At 46.7% G+C, this 15,642-nt stretch overlaps 1 protein-coding gene across 3 annotated transcripts in view; it reads left to right on the top strand.

The window, feature by feature from the left end:
• Positions 1 to 15,642, top strand: part of PTPN12 (protein tyrosine phosphatase non-receptor type 12) — a 445,738-nt gene that overhangs the window by 144,922 nt on the left and 285,174 nt on the right. For all 3 annotated transcript variants that reach the window (XM_078679268.1, XM_078679259.1, XM_078679277.1), the window contains exons 5-7: positions 7,343 to 7,381; positions 8,415 to 8,486; positions 9,632 to 9,691. In XM_078679268.1, coding sequence (XP_078535394.1) covers positions 7,343 to 7,381; positions 8,415 to 8,486; positions 9,632 to 9,691 — 171 coding nt within the window. The remainder of the gene's footprint in view (positions 1 to 7,342; positions 7,382 to 8,414; positions 8,487 to 9,631; positions 9,692 to 15,642) is intronic.

Below are 15,642 nucleotides of genomic sequence, written 5' to 3'. Positions count from 1 at the left end.
AGTGAAGGAGATGGACCAATTCATGCTGTGATGGTTTAGTGCGTTGTGGAGCCCAAGTGCGCCTTACTTAATGGGAGACCGTGGCGTGTAGGAGATAGAGCCGTTGTGGGGCTCCCGTGGCTTGTGTAAAAGTGGCATGATCCAGCAAGTTGTCGTCCCCAAAGAAGTCTCCCACTCTGTCCACCCCAGCATCTTTCCAGGGTTGTAATCTGCGTCGCGACAGGGGTCCCTGTGGATTCGGTAGGCCCAGTAGGGGGATATTGTCTGCGTAGGGAGGGGTCTCTGCCGTGTATTTAAGCGCGTTCCGCCAGCATTTCAGAGCCACCAGCAATAAAGGGTGGCAGTCCCGCGGAGTCTTGGCCGCAGGCAGCAGAAGGGAATGGAGAGACCCTCGTGCCAGCTCTTGTGGTGTAAAAACAATCTCATGGAGGTTTTTACCTGCCACCCATCTCGTCAACCATTGAAGCTGGCTAGCGTAGTAATAGCCCCGTAGATCAGGCACTCCCAGGCCCCCCTGTCTGGTGGACAGTTGTAGTTTCTTGAGGCCTACCCGTCTCCTACCTGCACCCCAGATCAGGGTGATCAATAACGTGTTCAACATAGTAAAGATGGGTTGTGGTAGGAGGACCGGCAGGTTCACAAAATAATACAAGATTCGGGGAAGCAGGACCATGTTTGATATCGCCACCCGGCCCATAACAGACAGGGTTAGGGACGTCCAGAAGGCCACACTGCTGCGAAGGCCAGTAATTGCTCTCCGCACATTACCCTCAATCTGATCGTCAGGGTTTCGATATACATTAATACCGAGGTACTTAAACGTAGTCGGGGCCACTTGGATCACGTGCTCCCCAAACTGTATGTGGGTGGGTTGCCGCCCTTCGCGGAAAAAGAACCCTAGTGATTTCCCAGGGTTGACCGCCAGGCCTGATATTCTTTCAAACCTCCCAAAGGTATGTGCCAGGAGAGTATGGTCACCTTGTAGGTCACGTAGAAACAGCATTATGTCGTCTGCGTAGCAGAGACCAGGTTATGAGTGTCGCCAACTAGGATGCCCGCCTCCGCTGCCCTAGTCCGAAGTGCAATCGCCAGGGGTTCTAGCGCAAGTACAAATAACAGCGGTGACAGCGGGCAGCCCTGCCGGGTGCCCCTATGTACGTCATAACTGTCCAACGTGTGTCGGCCGGTGCGTGCTCGCGCCGTCGGGTTCGTGTATAGTAGACAAACCCATTTTATCAGGGCATCTGGGAGTCCAAAGCGACGCAGGACTTCAAACATGAATTCCCAAGTCAGGGAGTCAAACGCTTGCCGTAGATCAAGGGTAATGCATCCAACATTTGGTAAGTCCGGGGGGGCAGTGGACATGAGGGCATGTAGACTTCTCGTATTTTGAGATGTGCTCCTCTCCGGGAGGAAGCCACATTGATCCGTGTGGATCAGGTCAGGGAGGTGGGCCTGTAATCTCAATGCGATAGCTTTACTAAGGATTTTATACTCCGAGGGGAGCATAGACAGTGGTCTATAATTACTCACATCCAGTGCATCCCTGCCGGGCTTCGGGATGGAGATGACCAAGGCCTGCATAGTCGAAGCCGGTAGGTGGCCTGTCTCATACGCAGTCTTGTAGATCCTTTTCCAGAATAGGAGCCAGCGTATCACAGTAAGTTTGATAAAACTCTCCTGGAAGTCCGTCCATGCCCGGGGTCTTGCCCCGGTTTAGAGAGTGGATGGCTATTTTGATTTCATGCTGTGTAACGGGCCCGGCTAGTACCGTCTGGATCTCACGGGGAAGGGCCGGGATCGGCAATTCGTCCAGGAAGGCTAACATTGCATCCCGAGTGTCAGTAGGGGGTGGGGCGTACAATCTTTCCAAGTGGGTCTTAAACACATGATTAATCTCTATCTGTGTGTGTACCTGTTTGCCCATGTCATCTCTGACACTCGTGATTATCGGGGTCTCAGGGGTGTCTCTAATCAGACGAGCCAGCAGTGCACCTGACCTGTCCGCCTCCGCCTGTTGCCGCCGCAAGTATTCTCTGTAATCCATTACCCTTAGGGACTCCAAAAGCTCTGCATGCTCAATATTGCACAGTTGGAGATCCCCCCTGCGGGCAGGGTCGGTCCCCACTGCAGTTTCAAGCTCTGCCAGTCTGCCCTCAACCTTGCGGAGTCTGTAATGTACTTCCTGTCTGGCGCCCACTAATCTGCCAATCGCAGCGCCTCTCACCACCGCCTTCATGGCATCCCACACAACCAGGTTCGAGGACGCAGAGTCTCAATTGTCCCTGAAATAGCCCGTTAGTGTGTCTTCCAAGTGAGCACGGAATGGGCCATCCTCGAGTAGGGAGGGGTTGAGTCTCCAGGTGGGCACCGGAGAGGGGATCCTGCCCCAGTCCAGATCTAGCGTTAGCGGCCTATGGTCCGAAAACGTTTTGGCGAGGTAGGCCGAGGACGTACAGTGTGCCATCAAGGACTTGGTGCCAACAAACCTGTCCAGGTGTGTATGCAAGGTATGTAGTGGGGAGTAGAACGAGTACTCTTTGTGTGTCGGGTATAGTGTACGCCACATATCTGTCAGCCCCCACCCTTGGAGCCATGTTCGAAAGGAGTCAGACAGTTTATGAACCCCTGTCCCCTGAAGCGGAGGATGTGACCTGTCCAACCCCGCATCCAGTATCATGTTCCAGTCCCCTCCCAGAATCCAAGGAATGTCTGCCCAGTCTGCTAGGGCCCTACTCACTATTGGGAGGAACCTGTCCTGATCGTGATTCGGGGCGTAAATACTACCCAGGACTACCAGTATCCCATCCAGAGTGCCTTTAACCAAAAGATATCTCCCTTGGTCATCCGTCCTCCTATCTATCTCCACGAAGGGGACACCATAGCGCACCCAGATCGTGCCTCCCCTAGAGAAGCTGCTTCTGTCCCGCAAAACAGTGAAATGTGCCTGTGTTAGTACAGGGTGAATACCTTGTCCAGCGAGTCTGAGTGCATTTGCAGCTGGCATTATTCCAAGGCGGTGTCCAGGATTTCATCCGCCGCTCGGGGCATCACATTCGGGAAGAGCACCAAGCTGTTCTCAGAGTCCGATTGCACCGTGCTGTCCTCCGTATTCACTAGTTCTCGGTTGTCTCTAAAGGAGCCCACCATCGCAATGGCGTCCACCTGACCCTGTTTCTGCACATGAGCCGTAGGTCTCCGTCCCTCCAGTTCCAAGCTGCTCGGACCCGCTCCGCCGTTCGTTGAGCCGCCCCATCTCTGGTTCCATTGGACGTCGAGCCCTGAGTCCGGGTCACTTCTCGCTCAATGTCCATCACTTCCAGCCACTCTTCCGCGTCCGCGGGGCAGTCGAAGAAGTAGGTCTTGTTGTCGTGAACCACTTTAAGTCTCGCCGGAAACAGCAGGGCGTATCGGAGCCTGGCTTTCTGGAGTTTCCTCTTTACCTCGTAGTATGAGGACCTCTGTTTCTGCACCAGATTGGTGTAATCTGGGTAAAGGGAGATGCGTTTGTTTTCATATTCTATGACAGATTTCAGCCGGGCCTGTCTGAGTAACGTGTCCCTGTCCCGGTAATTGAGGATTCGCACGATCAGAGGCCGGGGTTGTCGGCCCGGGCTCGGCTGCCCGGTAGGGATCCTGTGTGCCCTCTCCACACAAAAGTACGGGGACAGTCCTTCCGTAGCGACATGCTCCCGGAACCAGGTCTCCATAAACTCCGCAGCGTGGGGCTCCTCACAGCGTTCCGGCAGGCCAATGACTCTGACGTTATTTCGTCTATTGCGTCCTTCCGCATCTTCCACCCTATCCACAAGGGTCTGTACCTGGTGCTGGAGTCGCTGGATAGAGTCCGTATGTTCAGCCACCGTCTGGGTAAGATCTGTCAGCGCCAGACCCTGGTCCTTGACCCTGTCCGACAGTTTGGAGTGATCCGCCTTAAGGAGAGATAGATTCGAGGTAAGGGTGCCCAGCTGCATCTCCATCGCAGCCCTAGAATCTCTAATTTCTTTAAGAATCAGGTCCAGTTTGTCACCCTGGTGTCCCTCATGTGGTTGAGAGGCCGTAGTCCCCGACTTGGGATCGCCCAGGGCCTCATCAGATAAGGTGTCGGTAGGAGGGCCATCTTTATTGTCGGTCGCCTTCACTCCTCTCCGCCCCATGCTGCTCGTCGTAGGGCAAACTCCCCAGACCCCTGCACCGGGGTCAGAATCAGGATCCCGGTCCCGCTCGTGGGCACCGACCAGTCGCAGCCGTCCGGCCGCAGCACCCTTGTCCGCAGGCGCGAATATGCAGAGGGGGGGGGGAGGACGTCAGGGGCAGCCGCCCAGCACCTCTCGTCCACCTTTAGGTCATCTGCGTCTCAAGTCCCAGCGTCAGCTGGTCTTCGCCCCCGGGGGGACCAGGGAGGGGGGCCCCTGGCTCAGCGCGGCGTTGGTCCCTGTGTCTCCGCGTCTCCCCACTCCAGAACCGGGTTGCCGCGTGTGTTCGTCTGGGCCGGCAGGGCAGTGCAAACCCGGTATTTGATTGTTCTGAATATCGTACTGGCTGGTGAGGTCCACAGAGAAAGGTGAGTTAGTGAATTAGTCACCGATGTGCGACTAGTGTGCCTCAACTTTGCGATCGCCCTCACTTAAAATCAATCCAGTGCGTCACCATGCGCAGTTGATTCTGCCTTCTTCCCGAATTCCCCACTGCAGTATTAGTCAAATGGCATTTTTCCGAATTTACACTGCCTGCAGGGTGGCGTTTCATCCATTCCCTGCACTTTGCCCCCAGCGCCCGCTGCTGTGCAAGACGAGTTGGGTTCGTCTGTGGGGGTAGATCCCTCTCTGACCCAGTCTCGTGTCTGACCAAATGTCTTCAAAAGTAGTAGGAGTTAGGCCAGGACACGTCCGAAGTCGCGCTTTGAGCAGGAGTTCACTCGGTCAGAGAAGAAACCCGGAACTCTCCAGGGAAGGCTCCTCCGCGCCCAGCAGCCCCTCCCGGCCCAGCCTCCGTAATCGCTGCCAAGGGGGGGCCTCCAGAAGTCAGGGGGTTGCAGGGTGTCCGTCAGGCGGGGGCCCGCCGAGGGTGCGTGGTCGGCTGCTCAGTCCCGCTGATCGCAGGTTCGCCCTCCGTACCTCAGTGTCCAGGGATGTCCTCAGCAAGGCGGCAGAAGGTGGCACCTCGACCCGGGTGCAGCTCGCACTCGAGTCCCCGGCTTGCCACGCAGGCCCAGGCCTCAGCTCGCCCCGGCGGTGTATCAGGTGCAGGTAGCGTCTAGAGCCTCAGAAATGCAGGCGAGTCCAGCCGGGTCTCCAGAGGACAGGATCCGACCGTCGGTGACTCAGGGCGGCCCCCAGAGACGGCAAGCAGGATTCGTCTTCTCCCGGCGGCACCGGAGCTCTAGCAGACTCCGTCCGCCATGTTGGCTAGCTAGCCACGCTCCCCATCGAAAATATACTTCTGTCAAAATGTTGTAAAGATTTCTAACTTCAACATTAAAGCAAAATACTTAAGGATCCTTTTCTCCGGATGTGAGTGACTTGGAAAATGGCAGCATATGAACACCTAACGTCTTGGATTGTTTGAAGAGCCATTGGAGTCTGCCTCAGGTTTTTTGGAATCGGGTGTTCACAAAAAAACCTGAGGGAATTTACAGACAAGCATTTGCAATGCAATAGTTCTCGCATTTACGCATGTTTGAGCTATTGGCATTGTAGTTGACAATGCCTTTTTGTTGTGGTTTTTGAAACCTAAATAAAAAGGCGTTGTCATTTACAATGCCAATAGCTTAAACCTGCATAAGTGCAAGACCTATTGCATTGCAAATGCTTGTTTAAATGCATTACTCATATTTTAATGTCCAAGCCGGTACGAAAATGAAGAAAATTACCCACAGCTGGTATTTTTCTACCCTGATCAAAATGTAGTTTTAACAATGAATGCAAGGTGAAAGCAGTATACAATCCATGCATTTCCGAGTGCTGTGCTTCCTTATAGGGAGTATTTGAAGCGCCTGTGATTAGCAGGACCATTGGAGCCTCGTGGCACTCGATCACCCTTCCCTCACCCTTTGACTAGTCTGTCCCCCAGGCAGCTAAGACCCGTGCTGGCCTAAAGCCCCCACCATGTTTGCAGCTCCTCATTTGAAGCGGCGCACGTGCTCTGCAGTAGCAATCCTTTCATCATTTCCCAAGCCATAGAAGACAAATGGTGTCCGCAAAGCCCCGCCTCCATCTGCAGATAGGGACCAATCACAGCCAGGAAGCGGGGTGACTGGCAGACAGTTTCTTCAACGCTTCTAATCAACAAGCATTTACAATACTTAAAAAAAAAATAATTAAAGAGTGCGGTGTCCCTCAAGCGGGCGCCCCACTCTCTATTAAAGTTACAAAAAATATATATAATTATAAAACCGAGTGCTGTGTCCCTGAAGTGGGGCCAGCGCTCAGTATTAAAGTTTTTTAAAAAACTAAAAAAAAGGAGCACGGTATCCCTAAAGCGGGCGCCACGCTCAGCATACAAATACAGCAAAAAAAAGCAGCCGCCATTGTCCCCATCATTGTCAATAACAAAAATAGTGCTTACCCACTAGATAAAGCAGCCCGTGTAAAGAGCCAAGTAAAAGGTCCAGTCCTTATGGAAGGTAACAAATGGAGACAAGGTGGTACCGAGGAGAGACTAACAAGCCTCCTAATGAATTGAAAACCAGTGTTTACGGAGGGCAATGACCTAAGCCAAATAAAAATATGGGTGGAGAGTGGGCGGGCCTTCCACCGCATACGAGATTACAGCATGCTTTGACCTAAAAACTATAGTTACTACGCTCGGTGATAGAGCTCCAATAGACCAAGATAGGAGGAGATGGAATTTACTGACCTTTTATTTAATGCTGGTTAAATTACAGTCAACTCCAGTATCCATGTGCACCCCGTGGACTCTTCCCAGTTACTTCCCTAGATCCATTACTTGGTGTGCTCAATTCTCATTTAGTATTTTGGTTTAGGTGATGTGGAAAGTTCATGTAGATAAAAATGGTATATTTCAATTACCTTTTGTTCTTTGAAAGCATGAGTCTTCCTTTTTATTGCTTTATCAGTGTTTCGAATCCAACTGCTTAATTAATTTTTGTTCATTTTCTATTTATAGTATATCCTTGTTCTTGAACAGCTGTTTTGTATGGTGTATTGAGTTCATGTAGCGTGCTTACAAATATAATGCAAGCCTTTGCAAAGCTTTGCTCATGATTGTGCAGTTGTGTGCCTGTGTTTTGTGTGTGTGTGCTTGTACACGTGTCAGCAATTTCCTGGATCGATTTTGTTTGCTGAGAAAATTAAATGTATGCATTTGTTTCCTTTTACAGATCATTGTTATGGCTTGTCGTGAATTTGAAATGGGAAGGGTATGTCATGAAAATGAGCAAATATTTTTCAAAACGTATACATTTTGAAGGATGATTCTGTTTTTGGATTTGGATTGAATTCAGAATTTTTAGAAATGTTTAGAAAAGCTACCAACAACTTTCCAGTGCTGGAACAACTAATTGGGGTGTCCATTCGCAGTAAACACTGTTTCACATAAATAATTAGTGTTCTGCATCGATGTCTCTTATCTGTGCTGCAGGGGCATGGTCGTCAGGCACCAGGCTCAATTTGTGCTAAGAAAGGAAGTGAATTATGTAAAGTCATTGGTTTGATCACTTTTAGTCTGCAAGCACTTGAATTCAGTGCTGCACATCTGTTAAATGCAATTATTTTCGACTGAATTTTCACGAAATCAGACCAAAAAATAATTTAATATCCATCCGTTAGCCGTGTCCAGTGACATAATGAGCAAGTTTGTATTCTGTGCAACTTAAAGATAACCGATATTTCGAATTAAATGCAATGAAGTATGATACTTGAGTTGGTTTTCTGATTGGTAGATTTTCTTTGACACAAATATCAAATTAGAGCCCAACATACAATACAATTTGGTAACACTTGCGGTAGGCTTGTTTCTTTTAAGGCTTCAAGTGTTAGTGTGTGGGGTTGCCATCCACTTGCTTTGGGTCAACTTTGGTGATCAGAGACAGAAATAGGCAAAGGGCAACTTTTTATTGGTTTTAAGGGCTATTTCTGAATTTGGAAACTTGAAACTAGATAACCAACTGATCGTATTTACTAAAGGGCATACCCTATAATATCACGCTCCACAGAGACTATGATTTTTACTGTTATTTGCAAAGTTTAGTAACGTACTTTCAACATTTAGTATTCCTTGGTTTGCTAGCAATTATGGAAATGAAAATACGCTATTAGTTGCTTAATTAGCTAATGTATAACAATAGAAGCAATTGTGACAAGTAACAAAGACCCCTTTTTGCAAAATGTTTAGAAAGTGTGTTTTTTTATTTTATAAATAAAATTCTAACTCTAATGATTTTGCTGTTCCAGAAAAAATGTGAGCGCTACTGTCCACCATACAGGGAGGAACCTTTAACTTTTGGACCATTTAAGATCTCGTGTGTAAGTATTTAAGCTCTCACTTATTTTTCTTGTGACTGGATGTCGTGAGAGTCTGGAATTTAGCTGCTAAAATTATACATTACTACACAGACATGATCTGCTCCTGTGTTTCTACTGCAGTCTTTCATTTGTGCTTAAATATCGTTAAGTAGCTGGAAAGGTGTTTTCATGTAGCTGTGATTTTTTTCAGTGGTTTAAATTGTGTTGTAACACTTGGATCCAAGCCAAAACGTTGTTCTCACCCCTCAATGTCAAACTTGGCTGCCACTCCAGACGATACTAATATTGTATAGATAGCCAAATGCAACTTGGTAAATGAGACCCATCTCTTGCTGCCATTATTATACGGAAAGCACTTCAGAATGTCCTTGGAATTTGCTTGCATGCTTCATAAACTAGCATTGAAGTTGGGACACGATGAAGATGTACATGGCATTCTGCTCTTATTTTTTGGGCGAAACGGCTGCTCAAGGTTAATCCTGTATTGCGTAAGTATGCTTTGTTTTTGAGGATGTGACCTATCAATGTGCCATTATTTTGTGTTCTTATGTGACTGACCAGGCTATTGAAGAAGCAAGCTGGCATCCACATGAGCATTTTCTTGCAGAACTGAAAGCAGATTTGAGGATCTATGTGGAAAATGAGCGCTCACCATATTCTAAGCTTGAGAAACTCGTAGGACCATTAAAAAAAGTGATGTTTGTGGTTAATAAAGTCAAATTGAAGAAAAGTGTAATAGCAGACTTTGGATAGATGTCCCTGATATTTTGCCCCAAAAGATAACCTATTCAGTTGTGCGCCATCTCTCAATACTGGCCACAGGATCTAAAGATGCATCTTCATCAAAAGCATTAATTTTCAGTTACTTGCTATTTTGACATATTTGTACCATATCAACCTAGTTAAAAGACCTATATTTCTATGTATATTTTTTCAGTTTTATTGCCTTTTACTTTTAAACACAACAGCAAATTCGTAGTTTAGCTTCGTTATACATCCATCTTAGTACAAAAACATTGATAGATGAATGTGGTTTTTGTTATTAATCACAGAGCCCTCTATTGCATTAAGTGATGACAGCTGCTTTCTTTGTAATTATTTTTCAGATGTAAATTTAATTTGTTTTACTATTCTTTTTCATGTAGGAGACTGAAGACGCTAGACCAGACTATTTCATTCGAACATTATGTGTTGAATTTCAGAATGTAAGTGTTGAGCATGCATCCCTTTTATGGCTAGCACAGCTCTGGCTTGATGTCTAAGCTAGTACACTGTTGTTAATCCCATGGTGCATATTCTATTGCATTTTTGCTTTGCCTTATGCAACTAGGTCAAAGTGTACAATGAAATGCAATAAGACTCTAGTAAATCAACCTATTCACTCACACCTATGCATATTTGGGGATTTAAATATTGTTCATTTAAAAAGGTGAACACTTTCAGATGAGGTTATTCTATTTTAGCTATTGTTAAAGCAATGCTTGAACTACCTAATCTGTTAGTATCTCCCCATCTGTTAAAAAGGAATCTGGAAATCCTATAATTTAAATCGGCCAGCAAAGGGAACCCCCCTCCCCGCGCTCCAATTATAGCCCTATAGTGCTTACAGCTCGATCTGGTTCATAAAGTTATTTGGTGGAGCCATCTACTATATGGTCTACAATGGCCAACAAGTTACTCTTTTTATTTTCGTTAGCAAAGAAGGTAAAGTGTCTTCTCTCAAAATATTTTAGTTATACAGATTATCTTTGAACACTGTATTACACCTATTAGTTAGTTATCCCTTTTGTTCATGTGATGCCTTATTTTACCAGTTAATTATGGTTGGCATAATGCAAGGAGCTGAAAGGAGGTTAGGAGATATAAATAGTTCCTGTTTGAGGATCTGAGTATGTCACTGATGGCCCTACACCTTTTTTCTCGACAGCATACTAATGTGTAGAATGTGGCTGGTTGAAAAAAGAGGAGACCATTCTTAGAAGTCTTTCTCAGAATTAGAGACTTTCTTTACATCCACTTTAGGTTAGTTCTTAAGTTGTTAACTCTGCATTCCCTGTTTAAACCCACGCTGGACCTTACAGTGTAGTATGAGACCTTGGATCCTAGACAGATGTCTCTGACCCTGTGTCTGCTTCTGTAGGGTTATATTTTTAGGTCTTGCCTAGCGACGCAGCGCATGCTCTGCTCGCATGCGAGATCTTTTGTTGTCGCTTTTCTTTTGGAAGTGGAGTTGGTGACCGCCCTGTCTCCCTTAGGCCCCGTCCACTTGGACAATCTGACGTCAACTGCTTTCATTTACCAGCTTGTGAATTTGTGAATGGACAGCATTCTATTTTTACACATTCCCTAGGCTCTCGTTTAATTACATTAAGCACCTGGACCGAACTAACAAACCCATGCTAAGGCAACAGGACAGAAATGACGGGCAGTCACAGCGCACGTTACCTTGTTCATCCCATTGCCCATGGTGCCTGCCGCAAGAGGGGGAGGCGGCGGCACAGAACAGCAAACCGCAAACAACTGCCACTGTCTGTGATAAGGTGCTGTGTGCGGACACAGTAATTAAGTGTGACCTGGCGCCTTTCCTTCCACGCGTGTCCGCAGGACCTCCATCCACGATACCAATAGGGTTTTCCACTGAGGCAAACACAGAGCTGCACTAACTGTGACATGCAGCTGAACTAGTTGAGGGCTGCCCGGAACCGCCTTCTCGACCTCATCATCTTCCCCATGCCTCCTATCGCACGCAGGGGTAAAGCCAGGCCGTTACTGCGTCGTTAATGGGTCTTGTAGTTTACCCACCTTCAGAAATCCGTAGAGAGGCAAGTCTCACAACTACAGTCCCCGGCATGCACCAGAGCAGCATGTGTCTCACCAAAATAAAGCGGTGCTCATGGAAGTAGCGCCTTCCCCTCCCACAGCACATTCCTGGCACAGTGAGTAATAAGGGGCAGCTCGTGCTCTTTTGCTTCTAAGACAAGACACGTAGATGGCACTCTGCTGCCCTTTCGCCTCGTGTGAGGGAAAGCTAAGCTTAGGCAAGTGGCACACTGCACTGGACACCAGCAAAGAATCTTTTGTAAGCATTTTTATTGACTAGTGCTTTTCTGGCCTGTGGTCAGGCTGCCGGGTAAGGGTTTTTCACCCCGTTTGGCTGAACTCTTTGGTTAGCTTATGGTCAGGTTTGATGTTTTTGCAGTCAAGGCACAGCGCTTTTTTAAATTAATAAAGCTTGTTGCCAGTTCCGTTTTATCATCTTGACGAATTCGGGGCTGGTTGCCCTTCCCAGTTTGTTGACCTTGAAGGCACGTGTGTTTGTGCAGGCCGTTATCAAGCCAAAGCAGAGTCTGCGCTTTCTTTAAAATAGCTGATCACAGTTGTCAAGTGTCTGCAGACGCCCCAAGTCTCACTACCTTGCCAATTCACCCTCTATCATGCACGCACACTCATATGCATTCATTGCTCCCTTCTTTAGCTTCCTCTATCCTCCTTTCTTATCTCCTGTTATTTCTATATCCTTTTCTCTCCCATTTCATAGTTTTCATATCCTCTCTCCCTCTCCTTTCTCGTAGATCTTTCCTTCCTTCTATACTTCACTTGCTCATAGACGCGTATGTTTCTTTCTTTCTACTCCCTTTTTCATTGCCTTATTTCTCGTATTTCTTTATTTAGCGCTCCCTCTTCCTATTGTTTCGTCCACTTAATTTTGCTTTCACTTTCTTTCACTCGCTCTCTCCCCTCTCATGCATTCAATTTCCTGTTTTGTTTTCACTTTTGGTCGCATACATACACACAAACATGCACGCGGGTACACACACTTTTATTTGCTTTCTCGTATGTTGTGCACAAATCGTGCAGACACTCTAACATACCCACATACAAACACTTGCAACAAAATCTTTGGTAAAAAAAACACACACAAGTATATAATCTGGATAAAACGTAATTTTTGTAATCATAGTTTTTATTCACTTATTTTATCCAACTACCAGACATGAATGAATACATACATTTATGGTATAAGACATACGAAAATCTTGAGCACAATTATAAATACCTTGCTGTATTTTTTTTTCATTTTTATTTTATTCATATAATATAAATACAATAAATGCATTTATTCAATTACCCGGCATGCTTTTGTTCATTTGCCTTTTTGCCAACCAAGCACAATATATATGTAAATAAACAACCATAGGTTCTATATAAACAAATATTAATTTTGTAATATTACATGTTCACATAAACTCACAAAACACAGGAGTCAGAGCTCTCTGCCACCCCAGTTTCCGAGCAAAAAGAACACTAGCGCCTAGACTTGAACTGGGCGTGCCTCTCAGCTGCTGCTTGTAGACATGAATTTAAGAATACTCTCCGCCACATACCGGTGAGAGTAGATGAAGAGATGGGCGGGGCCATGTGCTGCGAGCCCAGCCCACTTTACATGCACTGAAGTTATCCCCATTAATGGTATCAATTCACCCAAGTGCCAGGAGTAGTGTGGGAATAAAGCACTTGCAAGGAGTAGCTAAAGGCATGTCTGGGGTAATCCCCCCCACAAATCATATTCCCGACTAAGCCTTGCACTCAGGCGCTAGCACCAGGGAAGATGCCTGTGCTAGGAACACTTTCCTCACTGTGAGCAGCTCCTCCTTCCATTCTTTGAAAATTACCAATGGTGCCCTGGAAACATTTGTTGTAACTGACTTGCAATGCACACAAGCTGCACAATCTTTCACTAGAGCATAATGTGCACCTCCAGTCACGACCTCATAAGCAGTGAACGGTAAAATCTCACCAAAATCGCAGGGTATTAGCAGCGCTCTTTCATTTAATGGGCGGAAAGAATCTGAAAAACGAGACCTCAGGAGGAAGGGGACTTCAGGTTGGGCATGGACAAGGAAACGTGTCATTATTGTGACACGGTCGTCCTGCCTCAGGCTGTAACAAGCATTTACAATGCAATAGGTCTGGCATTTGCGAGAGTTTGAGCTATTGACATTGTAAATGACAATGCCTTTTATTTATGCGTTTGAAAACCTGCAAGCTGTGCGTAAACAAGTACTTGGTACTTACAGTCCTTGCTTATGAGCAGCAAGGCTGTCAGTCTCTTTTACTGCCAGCCTTGCTTCTCGTAAGCAAGGACTATACGTACAAAGTGCGTGTTTATGCACCGCTTGCAGGTTTTCAAAACAAACTAATAAAAGGCATGTCATTTACAATGCCAATAGCTCCAACTCTTGCAAATGCGAGACCTATTGCATTGCAAATGCTTGTTTATAGTTTGTATTAATTTCCAGACAGTAAGTCTGGGCAATTTTCAGCACGGTGTAACTTGCATCACCTTTAGACTAGTTAGACACTCAAACTTGAGTCCTCAAGTGCCGTTACTCTATGGTTAGATCAGGGGCTCTATATTTATGTTGTCATCTGAAAACACCCCAGATTTGTATCGGAACTGATAGCACTGAACTTGACCCAAGGTGTACAGCCTTTAAACGTCCCATCTGCAACTGAGCCCATCTGTAACCCGTGTGGGCTATTCTTTTTCATTCATGCGTCCAGTTCTATAGATATTTGCACACATTCCTGGTGAAACTCTTTCTGTATTTGAATAGACTGTTTCATCCATGACAGAACAGATGTGTGGGACCCTGTGGCTTTTAATGTTTTGGCTGTCTTAGGCGTAATGCAGGATGTTAGAAAGCCATGACGTTTTTAAACTACCAGCATCCTGGCAAAATCGGCTTTCACCTCCGATTTGTAGACTTTAAGTGACTCTTTGTCACTGTTGGGAAGATGAAACAATTGAAGGGTGCACTGCATATTGCTTTGTGAGCATGCATAGAGCTCCATAGAAGTGTGCATGCAGTCTCATGAGTTTATTTGGGACTTGCTTAGTCAGAGCCTGGTGGCAAATATTTCAACTCTTTGCGAATGGCGTGGATTGTAATGTGAGATTTGTGAAGGCTGTTACCTGATTGGTTCATGTTAAGGGGCTCTTTGACGTGACTTAATGATTTGACTTTTTTTAAAATACTTATTCCGTCAAGGGGCTGTTTAAAGTTTTAGGTGTTCAGTCTTTCAAGCTGGTAATTATTCTTTGAGAAAAGGAATGCTTTACATTTTAGTAAAACTCAACATTTTCTTTTGGTGCTGTTGTTTTTGTGTGCAAATGCCAAGATTCTTATACATGATGTAGGATTTTCATTATTCATCGCTGCCTCCCATTTAGTACCATGTGCTCTGCTAATGTCTCTTGTTTTGTCAGAGACAAGTTTGGTGTTTCATAAACTATAGCTGCTCTAGCATTGTCTCTCCTTTAAAATAATGTCCTTAACCATTGTTGTTTCTCAGGAGTATCTGAATTAATTATGTGTACTTCATTCTGTTCCTTCGGGCCCATGGCCTTCCTTTCTGTTGGGGCTATATGGCCTCCCAATGTGCTTGTCAGGCTCAGTGTCCTGTGCTCTATTGGCTGGGTCTGTGACTTGCAATGCTGGAGGCTCTGTGGCCTCCTGCTCTGCTGGTGGACTGTGTGGACTGTGTGTGTGACACAGATAAATCAAAGAAGGCGAGGTAGGTAGGGGCCATGGAAAATACCCGCTGAGGGACTTGGCCTCTCAAGTGACAAGGACGACCAGAGAGTGCTTGGAGATAGACACACGGAGTAGATCAGACGTCGAGATTCTCTAAGGGGACGGCGATCGCACCTGCGACGAATCGCGAAGCGATGTCGCAGCGAGACCTATAGTCGGCGAGTCTGCTTTCAAGGAGACAGGAGATGGTCACGCGCAGCATGCCGGAAACGGATCAGGTCACGCGCACGTTCACCATCTCCTGTCTCCCTTGAAAGCCTCAGGGAGTCATGCGGTTAGTTTCACTTTCCCACCCCTCTCTGCTTTCGGCTCAATGCTCACCACGCGAGCTTCAAGCGCGGCATGCTTTCCATGTACAGCATGCTCCAGCCTACGTACAGTATGCTTCACCCCACTTACCGGCACTTTGCGCTGCTCCTCGTTTTTTGTAGCTTTGGCGGCCCCGTCCCATAGCCTCACAAGCTGCGCAGCACTCCTCAAGCACAGCAGGCGAAGACCGCAGGCGCCGCCACTGGCACGAGCCGCAGAGAACGCCATCGTGCACGCTCACGGTGTCA

This window comes from Lissotriton helveticus, chromosome 1_1 (assembly GCF_964261635.1).
Source record: "Lissotriton helveticus chromosome 1_1, aLisHel1.1, whole genome shotgun sequence".
In the NCBI taxonomy this organism is placed as follows: Eukaryota; Metazoa; Chordata; class Amphibia; order Caudata; family Salamandridae; genus Lissotriton; species Lissotriton helveticus.
Note: the sequence above shows the minus strand (reverse complement) of the source record. Positions and strands in the feature narration are given on the sequence as shown.